General features: G+C 37.3%; 1 protein-coding gene across 1 annotated transcript in view; it reads right to left on the bottom strand.

Moving 5' to 3' along the window:
• Nucleotides 1-4,495: 4,495 nt before the first annotated feature.
• Nucleotides 4,496-15,995, bottom strand: part of adcyap1r1a (adenylate cyclase activating polypeptide 1a (pituitary) receptor type I) — a 47,899-nt gene continuing 36,399 nt past the window's right edge. Inside the window, exons 8-15 of the mRNA XM_067362350.1 lie at nucleotides 14,325-14,478; nucleotides 14,034-14,094; nucleotides 11,900-11,969; nucleotides 11,704-11,795; nucleotides 10,618-10,701; nucleotides 8,003-8,132; nucleotides 5,579-5,620; nucleotides 4,496-4,699 (exon numbers count right to left, since the gene is read on the bottom strand). Coding sequence (XP_067218451.1) covers nucleotides 4,496-4,699; nucleotides 5,579-5,620; nucleotides 8,003-8,132; nucleotides 10,618-10,701; nucleotides 11,704-11,795; nucleotides 11,900-11,969; nucleotides 14,034-14,094; nucleotides 14,325-14,478 — 837 coding nt within the window. The remainder of the gene's footprint in view (nucleotides 4,700-5,578; nucleotides 5,621-8,002; nucleotides 8,133-10,617; nucleotides 10,702-11,703; nucleotides 11,796-11,899; nucleotides 11,970-14,033; nucleotides 14,095-14,324; nucleotides 14,479-15,995) is intronic.

Here is a 15,995-nt window from a genome sequence, read left to right as displayed (position 1 = left end):
AAAATAGAAATCTTTTGTAATATTATATATGTCTTAGCTCTCAATTTTGACCAATTAATGCATTCTCACTTTCATTTCTTTCAAAGAAAATCTTTCTGATTCCAAACTTTTAAATGGTATTATACGTCTGCAGACGTTACAGCTGAATGCCAATAATGTACAATGTTAACTGGAGCCTTAGACTGTAAAAAAAAAAAAAAAGGGAATCTTCAGAAATTTTAAGAGTTATGTTACACTAAGAACAATGTTTACAGCTTTAAAAATGCATTATATTGTAATTAAATAATTTTAACTTTGTACCCTTTTTAGAGATGTTGACATTTTTATGTTTCTCCTTACTTTTTTTTTTCAAATCTTTTGATTTTCTATTAAATATTAGATCAAATTACAGCTGACCATTTTAATATTTCATATATTTATGAAAATATGTAAATGTATCAATTTCAGTTGACTACAGGCTTTTTTTACTTTCTAAAAAAAACATGAATTTGCCTGGAGATGTAGACCTTCCCTACACATTTTTCTTTATTTCTTTTTTAAAGATTTCTTTTTTGGCGTTTTTGCCTTTGTTGTGACAGGATAGTAAGATGAGAGGAAGTGAAGTTGGAGAGAAAGGGGAGGACACGGGATCGGGAAAGGTCCACACAACTGCACTATATGTTGTTGTGCTGCCCACAAGGCTACTGGCGCCATTCAAATTTGTCTTTTTGTCAAATTTAAAGATGCAGTAAGCAATGTCTGAGAAACTGTTGATATTTAAAAACAAACCAAACACATTTTAGTGCATATCTGATTGAAATCCGATCAGATTTAGCAAGTGTGAACGGTAAAAAATCACAAGAAATACGATTTTTACAAATCCGTTTCGAGCTACATTCATACGTGGTTTGAAATCCTATGCAATTTCTGGAAATCCGTTTCAGTCTGACTGCTCTGATCAGATTTTGCGTGGTTTATTTGACTTTCTCACACCACTGTTACTATAGCAAAAATTACGACAACAGCATATCTTGGTTCTGTGAAACATAGCAAAACCAATGTTACATGAATGGACAAGCCCCCTACTGCTGATTGGCTACAAGTGTGTTGTGCTGCTCGGTCTGATCAACTTTCAACATTATTTCTAAAATTGCTTACTGCACCTGAGTTTGCCATTTTGCACAGTGCAGTTAATTGCCAACCATATTTATACTGTATCTCTCTCACACACACTCAAAGAAGACACATACATACATACATAAAAAAACTACATAAATCACAGAAATTCAAGAGTTGTTTGTCAAGAATGGAATTCAGACACGTACAAAAATGTTCACAGGTCAAACATAGACATCATCTCTACATCAAAGCAGAAGAAAAAGCAGGCAGCTTTACAGAGCAGCTGAATGTACAATACAGTTGTTGTCCGGGTGTTACATTCAGACTGAAATGAGTTAGTCCACAACATGAAGACATCTCAAAGACAATGAAACATCAGACCCACACAAGAGACAATCCTCGTTCCTCAAATATACAGCGCTCAAATATACAATCAAATAAAAGCGTCATCTACTGGCAGATAGATGTATTACAAGCACAAGAAAACACATCTGTAACAGCTTTGAGACATGGTCGTTACCTTCTGAGCGCTCACACTCAGAATGACGGCTGGTGTCAAGAACATAGAAAGCAGCAAAATTCTCTTTTTTTGTCTTTTTCATGCAGTTATATCTAGAAAGAGCCACAGAGGGTGCTCGGCCCTCCCGTTACTATATCCAAACACATATGAAGCTCTATGTCATAAGGTCACATGATCCAAGCAACATCTGATGCTCTGTTAATGACACTCTGTTAGGATTTCACAATTTATTTCAACAGACAAGTTCACTATCACTGAGAGCTTGTTCAAGATCATTAATATTTACAGGCTGAAAATGACAAGGTCAAACAACTAGGCCTAAACAAAGCACTCATGGAATATTTTATTTAATGACTCCCCTTCTCTGCCATTGGTCGGCAAACACATACAGCCCCGCCCCAAACTCATGCCATTGGTTGAACTAATGTTGCTGTTTGTGGTGCTGAAAACAAACATGTTTTTATAGCACCAAAGAGCCACAGTGTTTACACTTTTTTTAAGCAAAGCCAGCTACACATTTCTAATAAGAATAAAACATATTTTATATCCAAAAATATTACTTTTAAAAGAACTGCAATTGCGTTTCAACCAATGGCGCAAGTTTGGAGCAGGGCTATTTTTTTATCCGGCCAATGAAAGACGGGGAGAGTGTACGAAACCTGTCATTATTTTTGCACTTTCGTTTGGTGATGATTCTAGTGGCACAAATTACACACTCCAACTTTAAAATAACTTCTAAGGGGGAAAAAAAAAACATTTTCCACATTATTTAAAAGAAAGATTTGTGCGATCTACACATTACTTTCACTGTACATTTCAATCATCTCAACTCTGCCTCCAATATAATACACAGACAACTATGAGCTGCAACAAAAGCATATTGCACTTCAAAATTGGCACGTTCATAATCACAGAAGTTTTACATACATCGTTGGTACTTCATGTTGACTTGTTGGCTAATGTAAAGAGAGAATGCTGGTACATCCATCATTTACTGGCACATGTGCGTCTTTAACATACACAGAGAATTTACACTCTAGAACTTCACAGCAGAGAATAATACTGCACTGGAAATAAACAACACTGTTAGCAGAGAGCGTTGCCACTTTGTACATTGATGCACATTGTTCTCATGATCAAACATGTAAAATGTGAGTGATAACTAATTATGATTGTCAGTCAGTGGTGATGGAGTAAATTTGGTTGGATTCATAGATTGACATCAGAGATTGTAAAGGGTTGGTGTTAACTGTCTCTCAAGCTTTAAAAGGGTTAAATCCAAAAAGAATGCAAATCTGTCATCATTTACTCATCATCATGCCATTTCAAACACTTTTCTCATTTAATAAAATCGTACAGCTACCAAAAAGCAAAGTTGAACACAGTTTATGGCACTAAAACAGTGGAGCTTGACATACTGTATGTTTTCATTCTAAGAGGATAAACATTCAAAAAGTCAGGTTTGGAAAGACATGGATGTCAGTACACATGATGACAGAATCTACAATTTTGGGTGAAATACCCCTTTGGCACGATCACACTGCACTCAGATGTCGCCTCTCTCCCACAGTTAAACATGTCGGCCCTAAAAAGCATTTATAATGCACCTGACAGTAACGTAATGGCATTGATATGCGCATCTCAAAGCTTATATATGCACTCTAATACCACATATAAATGAATATATTCCTACTCTGTATAAATTAAAGATTGAAAAAGCAATCTGAATCTGTTAATCTACTTTACTAAATGACTAAAAATTAAATCGATACTGCATGGCACTGGTTGTTTAGAATAGATCCATCAAAGCTATTTTTGTGACCAACAGGCACTTCAGAATAAATCAGAGGGAATTGTGGGAATAGTTCCGGTAATTGTTCACTAGCTATTTTTTGACAATCCTTGATTTGTTTATATCGGCTCTGTGTAGTTATAAACCATTCGCATGGCAAGAAGAATACAGTCTGAAAGCTAAATCGAAAAACAAACCGTAACAACATTTACGTATAATCTAAATTCATGAGTCATTCATAAGTCTTTATATTGTTGACATACTCTGTACTTACGGCTGATTGTAAAAAAATATGTTTTACAATCTCTCTGTGAACATTTAATCAAATACACAGCATTTGAACGAGCAACACAAAGTATGTACAATTTTCTTTTATAGTGTATGATAAACACAGTAGCTTGCAGATAAAACAATACTTAAATAGTCATGTTTTGGCACTTTATGTTATTGTTTTTTCCTTGATTTTATCATAACACTGAATTGTAACCCGTCTCTCTCTCCGATTAGACGCTAACGTTCATAACTAGAAAGCAATGTGCTATTGGTTTGACAGAAATGAATGGATAGATGTTTCTCTGACTACATTCTAACCACAAACGATTCACATTCTCTATGGCTCATAATGCGATATGAAAATTCACTGGAATTTCTGCTGCGATCTCATTTTGGCGTTTATGGCAGCGGTGTGAAGCGTACAGCCCCTGCTCTGCATTATTATTGACTGAGAAAGAACTTACAACCCTTGTGATAAAATGACATTCTTTTATGCTCATATTGTTGTTTTCTTAATTAGAAAGCCTTCAAAAAGTCGCATTATGGTCAAAAAGCTTCCTAACCTGAATTGCAACTTTTGTTAGCATAATCTCAAAACAGTTTTGGCACTATAAATATATCCCTGGATGAATCTTTTCTAACCGATAAATGTTGGATCTTGTTGGGAATCTTTAAATACTATCCAGAGAATTCATGAATAATTAATAGTTCTTCTCTAATTGTGATTGGCCGGCCCTACTGCAGGTGAAGAGGGTGAGTTGAAGGGCGGGGCTTTAGGGACTGAAAGGCAGAGGAGTGGGCCAATCAGGCGCTCAGGTGGGCAGGTTGAGGTTGACCGTCTCGGCCAGTGGGCTGGACATGCGTATCTGTGAGCTGCTCTTGCTGAGGATGGACAGCTGCGTCCCCCCGTTCACCCCACTGCTCGCTAGCGAAGGGTGACGCTGCTGCTTCAGGTCCACAGCAAAGTACCTGTTCACCGTCCAACTCCTCCATTTCCTCTTTATCTCCGACTGCACCTTTAGGGAGAAACTTGAAAAGGTCATTTTTTAATGTACTCAGCTGTAAAGGTGCACGCGTTCTCCACCAGTCCACATACTCTCTCATGCTTTGCACCATGTCCTATTCAGATGTGACGTGACACGTTTCCAGCATCAATTTTACTATCCTTGCAGAAAGCAAAATAATGCACAAAATCATATTCAATCAGAAGTTAGTTAATGTTTTATGTTTGGACCAATGAGATTTCACTGTGGGCAGTAAGGTACTAAAAGTAGTCGGTACTAAAATAAAAAAATCCCCTAGCATTTTGAGTGCTGTAGAGCAGATTCTTAAACACCTCTGATTGGCCGTTGAGTTCACGCACTCAACAGATAAGTCTGGGATTGGCTACAAAGATCAACGCTTCAGAAACACGCTGTAAATAGACATCTTTGATGCTATTCACTCTTCAGCGGATCTGCCTATAAGCAGATATATTAGGGATCTGCAGATAGACACCTGATTTCAAACGCTCCTGTGTGTATCTGTGTAAGTGCTTGCTGAAGAGCGTCAAAGAAGTCTATTTACAACATGTTTTTGAAACATTGATTTATTATAAATCCTCATAGGAAAATCTCAGCGGTGAATTAGTCTTACATGAATTAGACAACATGAATTAGACAAAATGTAACTGTAAAACTGCCTCACTTTTGCTTTAACATGGAAGAAATTGATCGCTTGTCACTTTATCACATCATGCCTGGTTAGGATATGGTATTAAAGTGTTTTTCATTCCTTGGCAGTAACTAAAAAATATGTTTATGCAGTAATATTGGAAAAATTATTGTTGAAATGTATTGTTTTCTATGCAAAAATTGATTGCATGCATTTGAGAATGTCAAAATAAACGCTCTTACCTCTCCATTCAGAAAGCAGTACAGCACAGCCACCACAAAGCCCTGTGGAGAGATTTAAAGTGAGTATGGGGTAAATATTCAGCAAGGATGCATTAAACTGATTAAAAGTTACAGTAAAGACATTTATAATGTTACAAAAGAACTTTCTATTCATCAAAAGAATCCTGGAAAAAAACTGTTTCATGGTTTCCACAAAAATATTAAGCAGCACAATTATTTTCAACATTGACAATAATAAGGAATGTTTCTTGAGCAGCAAATCAGCATATTAGAATGATTCTGAAGGATCATGTGACACGGATAAATTACATTTTAAAATATATTCAAATAGAAAACTGTTTTTAATTGTAAATTGTATTATTACAATTTTAAATTGTAATAATACAAACCCGATTCCAAAAAAGTTGGGACACTACAAATTGTGAATAAAAAAGGAATGCAATGATTTACATTCCTTTTGAAAAGACATTGAAAGTGAGACATTTTGAAATGTCATGCCAAATATTGGCTCATTTTGGATTTCATGAGAGCCACACATTCCAAAAAAGTTGGGACAGGTAGCAATAAGAGGCCGGAAAGACCAGAGGAGGACCAATTTGCAACTTATTAGGTCAATTGGCAACATGATTGGGTATAAAAAGAGCCTCTCAGAGTGGCAGTGCCTCTCAGAAGTCAAGATGGGCAGAGGATCACCAATTCCCCCAATGCTGCGGCGAAAAATAGTGGAGCAATATTAGAAAGGAGTTTCTCAGAGAAAAATTGCAAAGAGTTTGAAGTTATCATCATCTACAGTGCATAATATCATCCAAAGGTTCAGAGAATCTGGAACAATCTCTGTGCGTAAGGCTCAAGGCCGGAAAACCATACTGGATGCCCGTGATCTTCGGGCCAATAGACGGCACTGCATCACATACAGGAATGCTACTGTAATGGAAATCACAACATTGGCTCAGGAATACTTCCGTGAACACAATCCACCGTGCCATTCGCCGTTGCCGGCTAAAACTCTATAGGTCAAAAAAGAAGCCATATCTAAACATGATCCAGAAGCGCAGGTGTTTTCTCTGGGCCAAGCCTCATTTAAAATGGACTGTGGCAAAGTGGAAAACTGTTCTGTGATCAGACGAATCAAAATTTGAAGTTCTTTTTGGAAAACTGGGAAGCCATGTCATCCGGACTAAAGAGGACAAGGACAACCCAAGTTGTTATCAGCGCTCAGTTCAGAAGCCTGCATCTCTGATGGTATGGGGTTGCATGAGTGCGTGTGGCATGGGCAGCTTACACATCTGGAAAGGCACCATCAATGCTGAAAGGTATATCCAAGTTCTAGAACAACATATTCTCCCATCCAGACGTCGTCTCTTTCAGGGAAGACCTTGCATTTTCCAACATGACAATGCCAGACCACATACTGCATCAATTACAACATCATGGCTGCGTAGGAGAAGGATCCGGGTACTGAAATGGCCAGCCTGCAGTCCAGATCTTTCACCCATAGAAAACATTTGGCACATCATAAAGAGGAAGATGCGACAAAGAAGACCTAAGACAGTTGAGCAACTAGAAGCCTGTATTAGACAAGAATGGGACAACATTCCTGTTCCTAAACTTGAGCAACTTGTCTCCTCAGTCCCCAGACGTTTGCAGAGTGTTATAAAAAGAAGAGGGGATGCCACACAGTGGTAAACATGTCCTTGTCCCAACTTTTTTGCCATTTTTCTCTTAAAATGATACATTTTTTCAGTTTAAACATTTGATATGTTATCTATGTTGTATTCTGAATAAAATATTGAAATTTGAAACTTCCACATCATTGCATTATGTTTTTATTCACAATTTGTACAGTGTCCCAACTTTTTTGGAATCGGGTTTGTATTTCACAATATTACTTTTTTTTCCTGTATTTTTGATCAACAGCCATTGTGAGCATAAGATGCTTCTTTTAAAGACATTTAAAAATCTTACTGACCTCGATCTGTTAAACAATATAGTGTACACTTAAAAATGTGTCTATTCATTCAATCAATCAATCAATCAATCGCCAAAACATAGTGAGCTTTGGGTGAACTACCCATTTAAGCTAATGGTTTCAAACAAATACATCGTACTCACAAATATTGGTTATATATTTAAGATGGAACTGGATACTTTTACTGAATAAAATATGCTTTCTCTTGATTCTATCTGCCATTTTGGATTAAACTTTTCAGTAAGATTTTTGAAATGCATTCTGTAATTGCCTAAACCACAAAAGCTTAGATTCTGAGCAAAGAAATGGCAGCATGTAACATTGATGCCTAATATCAATGGGATCGCACCTATGATGCCAGCTCACTAGGGATTGGAACAGAGAAATAGTCTCCAATTAGGTGTTTTTTAAAATACAGCACTAAAGTTGCTACTATAAAATCAGACGCTCAGTACCTGGAAGGAGCCCAGGCCCAGCTCAAACACCAGTCGCTCCCGCTTGCTGAAATCCTCCGGGGAGAAGGCAAACACAGTGTAGTGGATTCCAAACAGAGGGATGAGGAGCAGGGTGGACCGTGCCAGCCGTCTGTTAACACACACACACACACGGTACTTCAGACATGTCAACACACAGTTACTGTAATACACTGGAGATCAGAGCCATCCACAACAATCCTGCTCCATATATCTGTTGTTCCTCCAGGACAGCAATGAGAATAAATGGGGAGCAAATAGAGACCTGCTTCTCAGATGTTTCTCCTGAGCAAAAGACCCCAATAATCTCACATGTGTCTCCTCTAGACTTTCAGAAGTGATCTCAACAACGTCTGGTTGTGCTTTACCAAAATACCAAAGTCTGCATTTAAAGGGGTTACCCATATAAAGCCAGACATTTAAAAAATGTTCAGAAAAATCAAATCTAAAACTCTTAAAAAATGTGTGTTATTTGTTGAGTATTGCTTAAATAGATCGTATATTTTTGATATAGTGAGAATATGAAGGTCATACTCGAGGAGGAAAACACCTCAATTTTATTCAGAGGCACAAACTGAGCATAAAATATGCAATTTGAAGATTATTTCATAAAATGCATATAAATGTCAGTTGCCACTCTACATCTCGCAATAGTATATCTTGGCAAGATGATATTTAATTGCTCAGTTTTATGATCAAAGCTCTGTAGTTTTTATTGTGGGGAGCAAAACATATAATGCAATGCAATACAATGATGATGAACAAATAAGCATCCTCAAAAGCCATATTTGATACTCACATTTTAACATGATTTTTATAAACAATGATGTATGGATAATCAAATAAACATTTGATTATAGAAAAAAGCTGCTTCAATCCATCAAGTGTTCATCTTGAAATATTATTAACAATATACATTTTAAAGAGCAAAGTCAAGCATTTGTCAGCTACTCAAAATGAATTGTGTTCTCATCTTATAACTTGCTTGGGGCAGAGAAAGATGCTCGGCAAACGTATATCTCTGCTAATAGGCTAAACATACTCCACAATTTTTGGTAGCTGTGTTTTGGGATCATGGTTTAAGCTATTCTGCACTGGCTGAGCTGGTAGACCATCTTAGATCAGCAATAAGTAAGCTACCATGTTCCAAAAACCAGCTGGATCACCTTAATATGATATGTAAAGATGGGTCAGTAACCGTAACTGCTTGGCTGAACAGTTGTGGTATAGTTCACCTTGTATCGTTACCAAAATCTACCAACAGTTTTGTGGTCATTTTCTGTTTCCAATGCTTTTTAAAAAAAAATATTTCGTAAAATATTATGTGAAATAAAAGTTTAATTTAAATTTAAAACACATTAAAAATATTAAATACTACTACTACTTATAATAATTTTAAAAAACAATCCTCCAAAACCCATATAAATCAACCACTACTGGCATGATCTGTTTTGTTCTCAGCAGGGCTCTTGACCAAGACCAACTGCTCATCCTCCTAAACCAGATTGGACCAGCCTGAACCACCAGTTCCAAAACACAGATGCAACTTTATGCTGGATTTTCCAGCAGGTAAAAGTCCTGTAGCTCAAACAGTAAAGCATGTCACTAGCAACACCAGGGGCATGTATTCAAATCCCAGGGAATGCAACTGATAGATAGCGGGGAATATTCACAGCCTTTTTCTTCAATGAACATTTAAAGGCACAATATGTACGATTTTTGGATTAAAATATCCAAAAACCACTACAACAATGTTATATATTTTGTTGACATGTGTACTTACATCACCCCAAATGTTTCCAAGAATGTTTAAATCCAGAGAAATAGGCAATTTTAACCAGGATTGTGTCCGTGCGTCGCCTATCAATGACATAATACCCGCGTTACCCTCGATTTCCGGTTTTATTTTGTAGAAATCATGGAAACACCAAATACGCTTTAATATATTATGTGTTTTATTAGACAAATGAGCAACTGTTTGGATACATTCATTGACAGAAAACTAATCATGTTATATAGCTCAACATAGTAAGTGTTATTGTTTAAATCTTGTTTTCTTGATTTATCGTGAGTACCATGTTTTACCATGCTTAATATCGATCTAGCTTACTGCAGGGTGCAACAAGTGTCTCATAGCAGCCGTTGAGCGAACGCTCAGAGTAGCATTATAACAACTTTCAACACACAAATGTGATCTAATATGATAAACAGCGCTAATGCGCTTGACTGGAAGAAGCGGAAGCGGTGACTACGGCATAATAAAAGTTCTCAAGACGTGCGTCGCGCTCGTCTCTCATTAGCAATCGTTCCAGTGGCCTTGTTTCTACTTGCACAGCACTCGGCCCTGCTCAGTTTCATACTACAGTAACGTTAATAATCTTATCCATGAACATGATTTCCACCCGAGTCCCGTCCTGATTCTTTTCCACCGGCTGTAAAGACAACACCTCCTGTGATTCAGCGAAATCAAGGAGTCATCAAGCTACGCCTTTGTCTTGAATAAACGACCTGAAAATTGACATAGTGTGCCTTTAAAACAAAAATGCACAACACAGACTCACACACACACACACATTCACACAAACACACGCACTTACAGCGTGATGGTAGAAAGCTCTGACATCCTGCACGAATGCTGGGCGGCCTGTGTGGGCTCACTGAAGCATTTCTGTGCACAGCTGCTAAACACGACAAAGACAACAAACACTCTTTAGGACAGAACTCGTGCGCACGCTCACACAAACACACACATGCTTACAAACATACGCACGCACACGCGCACACACTGACCACACAAACAACAGACCTCAACACTGAAAGACCTCAAGGACATTTCATAGCTCAAGCACATACTTTGCACGATACTGTTTCCCGTGCAATTACAATAAATAAGGCTTCAAAAAGGATGCAAAAGCATCTTAAGTGTGGTCCTTCTTGTGCACTAGATTATTTTGACTATTTAGACCCAAAACATGAACTAAAGCTTCTCTAAATAGGCTTTAGGGTTTCTTTCCTGTAGCTCAAACAGTAGAGCATTGCGCTAACAACGCAAAGGTAATGAGTTCGATTCCCAGAAAAAGCAAGAACTGATAAAATGGATACCTCCACTGCAATGTAAATCGCTTTAAACAAAGGCATAAGAACAAAAAAAGTAATTGAATTTTATTTTTCACTGCCACACGTCACCTCGATCAACACAATCATGATCCCTCCTGAATCAGCACACAGCAAACAGAACATAAACCACAATCATTCTAACAACAACCAAAAATAAACAGCCTCTAAAGATTTGTGACACTTTGAAACATTAATCACACATTCTATTATACATTTTGACAGAAATTCCAAAAGGAATCCTGTATGCATGCAAAATGAATGCTACTGATTATACTATCAACACTGAACCAATCTCAGCTGAATAATTTTTAGAGCTGCTTTATACAGCAGAAGTTAATTCTTTTTGCATAATTGAATCATTATTTTTCTGTTTATCACTGTAAGGCTGCTTTGAAATCTGAATTGTATAAAGCTCTATACAAATAAAGGTAAAACAACAACAACTAATGAACCTTTCAATCTCATTTCAGTCACCTTGTTCATTATGAGACAGTCCATATCAACCAATCAGACACAACACATCAACGATACGCTGTTTCCATGGTGATTGAGGCAAGCTTACTCACAGGTAGATGCTGGACTCGTTCCCACCAATGTCTGGAGACTGCAGCTTCTGCACCAGGATTATGATGATTCCAATGAAGAGGACGAAATTAATCTGGAAGGAAATGCATGGAAGTTTATGGCTCCATTCACATACGTTCATGAATTAATTTCTATGTTTTAGCTCTAAAAACACACAACTTCAATTTCTTGGCTTACCATGATTGATGCCACAACAGGTCCCTTGATCACCCACCAGAGGGCAGTATAATCATTCATATCCCAGCAACTGCAGAAACACAATTGATTTAAGAAACTTTGTGGCTATTGGTCGATTCGGTCACATGATTTAGTAGCTGAGAGTTGCATGCTTTTGAAAGAAAATAGCTTTCAGAATATGCCAGATGTCCTGCTTCATTTGACAGCGCACACTGCTTGGAAATTAATGTGTAATGTGCTCAAAACAAAATTGACCCTATTTATTTTCCTATCCCTGTAAAGCCTGACATATGAAATTATAGTCAGCAAATTTTATTCCAATTTATTTAGACAAAATATTTAAAAAATTTGCACGTGTTCTTTGTTGAGTATCATATTTCTACACAATGCTTTTATGACTCATATAGTGAGAATATGGAGGTCGTACTCAAGGAGGAAAAACACCTTAATTTTAATCAGGGGGCCAAACAGGGTAAAACATGCAATTTGGTGCATTTACTGATATTTATATGGCCAAAAAAGAAAGATGAAATTCTAGAGCTTGTAATGTAAATTAATGGGATCTTATACGAGTATAGCAGACTACATAAAATGCATATAAATATAAGTCGTCACTCTATATCACCCAATAATATGTCTAAGTATGATGATTTTTAAGAGCTTAGTTTTATGATCAAAGCTCTGTTTTTATTGTAAGGGGAAAATGCAATGCAATGCAATACAATGATGACCAAATGAGATGAACAAATAAACGTTCCTGAAAAGCCTGATGTATCATATTTGATACATTTTAAGATGATTTAAAATAAAATATGTATTGATAACCAAATAAACCTAAGTTGCTTCAATCCATTTAGTGAACTTGAAATATTAAAGGTACAATATGTAAGATTTTTGCAGTAAAATATCCAAAAACCACCAGGCTAGTGTTATATATTTTGTCCAGCTGATTACTAACAATATCTCTAATGTTTTCAACTACTTTTAAATCATGAGAAAATTCCCATTCTAAACAGTGACACGGGGCAGTGCAGTCGCCTGTCAATGACGTCAGTTACCGCCTTTGTTACCGCCTTTACTGACGCAGAAACCACATGACAACAGTGCCGTGGACAAATGCGGAAGTAGTGTCTAGCGTCCAGCAAACCACTAGCTCGCTTCAAGCAGTTCCTTATTTACTTCTTGCACGTTTTATGGTGGATTGTTACTTATTTATGGAACATAATTACTGTTTACCATCTGCCGCTGGTTCTGTCGACAAGGACAGCTCCCGTAAACTCATGACCGGAAAAGCGGAAGCGGCGCCGGCGACTGTGTCATAATAAAAGTCCCGCTGCTCGTGAGGCGTGTGTTGATCAATCGCTCCAGCTCCTCGTTCAGCTCCCACAACACTCGGTCCTGCTCTGCTTCATACTACAGTAACGTTAATAATCGCATCCACGAACATGAGTTCTTCCAGACTCCAATCCCTATTCTTTTGCACCGTCCGTTGAGATGGAGACCACATGTCCCAAGTTTTTCCGCTCTAAAACTTGGCGTCATCAAACTACACCTTTGTTTTCAATAGGCTTCCAGCGACCTCTAGCGGAAAAAAATATCACAAATTGTACCTTTAATAAAAATACTAAAGTCATTCTTACATTTATATTATAAAAATCTGTATTTCATAGCAAAAAGACACGTGAAAAAAAGCGGTGCTAACCCCACTTTTAAATTAATGTGTGAACTAATGAAACGTTCCTTTACCCGGGGTTAAAAGCCGTGTTTAGAACGACGTGTTTAGAGCACAGTGTGAAAAACCCTCAGGATTCCGTTTATCCAGGGTTTAGAATGACCCAGGATTAACTATTTCAAGTGTGAAGGTCGATAGTGTGGTTATGTAACAAACTAGTATAATCTCATTTAAAACATTTATTGTTGCATACTGCATGCATTTATTGTTTTAAACAGTATGCAGTTTATAGTATATATACTGTGCAATTATCAGCACACTAGTATTCCTTTCCAAAAATAAACCCATTCTTGTGACTAGTGGAACTGAATGCTAATAGCGCAGTTCAGTGCCAGCATCTGCGTAGGCATCAAAGCAACAATTACAGTATATCACTTTTTGTTTATGCGGCATTACACGTACCCAGAATCATCAAAATGAAGACGCAGAACGGCCCATATGGTCACACAAATGGTGGGCGTTCCTGAAAGCGTGAGAGAAAGAGGAAATTTGTCAGACCTCAAAGCTGTGCTCTAATACATTGAGACCATCAATATTAATGCATTACATATGCCAGCACAACAAATCACATCATAAAGAGCCAGTGGCCAGTTAATACAGATGCTGCACTCCATTTCCTTCCATATCTATGACTGTGACACATAATCAATCACGTAACAATCAATTTTCGTATGATGCATCACTGCGACATACCCCAGCCGATGATGGTGTACCAGTAGAAGTAGCGTCTCTCAGGGAAGAAGGTTTCCACCAGCAGCGTGAAGAGATAGAGACCTTCGATGAAGAGCCAGAAGTAGTTTGACATCACACAGTAATGGAAGAAGACCATCACTGCCTTACACCCCACCTGAACACAGAAAAACACCTTCAGGTTCGCATACAAACCAGTGCAATCCACCTTACATAGAGTGACCAGACCACCCTGTTATATTCACTGTTTTCGGTGTCCTGTACTAGCAAATTCAAAACACCCTGTAAATACACAGCAAAAAAGGCTTCACTGATAACTACTACTTTAGCCATGAAGCACTACTATCATCAGTTATCAAAACAGACGGTTTCAAGTCACATACTAACTCATGTTAAATTAAAGTAATACTTTGTTGTATGTACTATATAACAGGGCCTGAACAGGGTGTAGGATTGTTTTGTAAAGAATTTTAAATGCTTCTGTAATCACAATGAAGTAATTCCCACTAACAAAAACTAAAGTGTCTTTAAGACATGTCATTTCACTCGGCGGCCATCTTTGAAATGCCTCTCTCGGGCATGCAGGTGCATCTCTTTGAATGGGGAAACATCAAATTCTCCAAAACTGTTTGCTTTTTTTTCATATTTGAAATCACCATTGAAATCTGAAAACAACTGTCTCATAAATTTGGTTTCTAAATGCTCGAATCATGACAAAAAAATGCTTTTTTCAGCCTGGACAAAGCTAATGCACAATCCTAAATGTGCGTCTCAGAACACTGCCTGTTTCTATAGCAACCGGAGCTTGTAACGACAGCTGCAGTGATGCGATGACTTTACGAATCAACGATTGGCTCTTTCATTTAGAAGGTGGGGCTTATTCACCATATTGGGCATTGCACTTTCTCCCATTCCTATATATAAAGTCTTTGAAAACAACACATCTTAACGATACAATGCGACATGATACAATACGGTAATACATTCTTGTCAATAAGGTCTTATATTTGGTTGAAAAGACACCATAATATGAATAAAAAATCAAATAAACAAAAAAATTACACTTGCAACAATTACATTAGCTGAAAACACATACTTTGTGCTAAAATTACCTTAAAATGCAAAATAATAAGCATTAATAGGGACAGTAAAGATTCATTTTGTAGCGTCTGGACCAATCAGCCACACAATTATTCATGGTATTCAATGAATTACCCATAAACTCACTCTCACTATCAAAGTTCTCTGAACTCATCCCCCTAAAACTGCAACCAACATCCCAAGTGTAGCTAGCACACAGGCACAACTAGGTGTCCTGTTACAGTTATATGGTACTTTTATGATCCATAAGAATGCTGTAGAGACTAGTGACTCATCCTTCCTGAGAAGGACAAATAAACTCTCTTAATCCTACGTATTCTCTATATAACCACTTGGGAAATGTATAAACATGTATCCAAGTTTCCCATCTCATGACTTTCCTTTTATAGGCTTTATTCTATGTATTAATTCTCTCTTTTGAACTATTTTGGTATTAATGTTCCATAGTTGCAAATGTATAGTTAACTGAGATCACATTGGCAGCATGCTTGGTATCTACGGACTCCAACTTTCATTTCCTATTTGGTAATTTATGTTACATGTTACTAACTCTGTGACACATTAGTATTATAA

This window comes from Chanodichthys erythropterus, chromosome 16 (assembly GCF_024489055.1).
Source record: "Chanodichthys erythropterus isolate Z2021 chromosome 16, ASM2448905v1, whole genome shotgun sequence".
In the NCBI taxonomy this organism is placed as follows: domain Eukaryota; kingdom Metazoa; phylum Chordata; class Actinopteri; order Cypriniformes; family Xenocyprididae; genus Chanodichthys; species Chanodichthys erythropterus.
The sequence above is the reverse complement of the archived record's forward strand: the minus strand, read 5'-3'. Positions and strand labels throughout refer to the sequence as shown.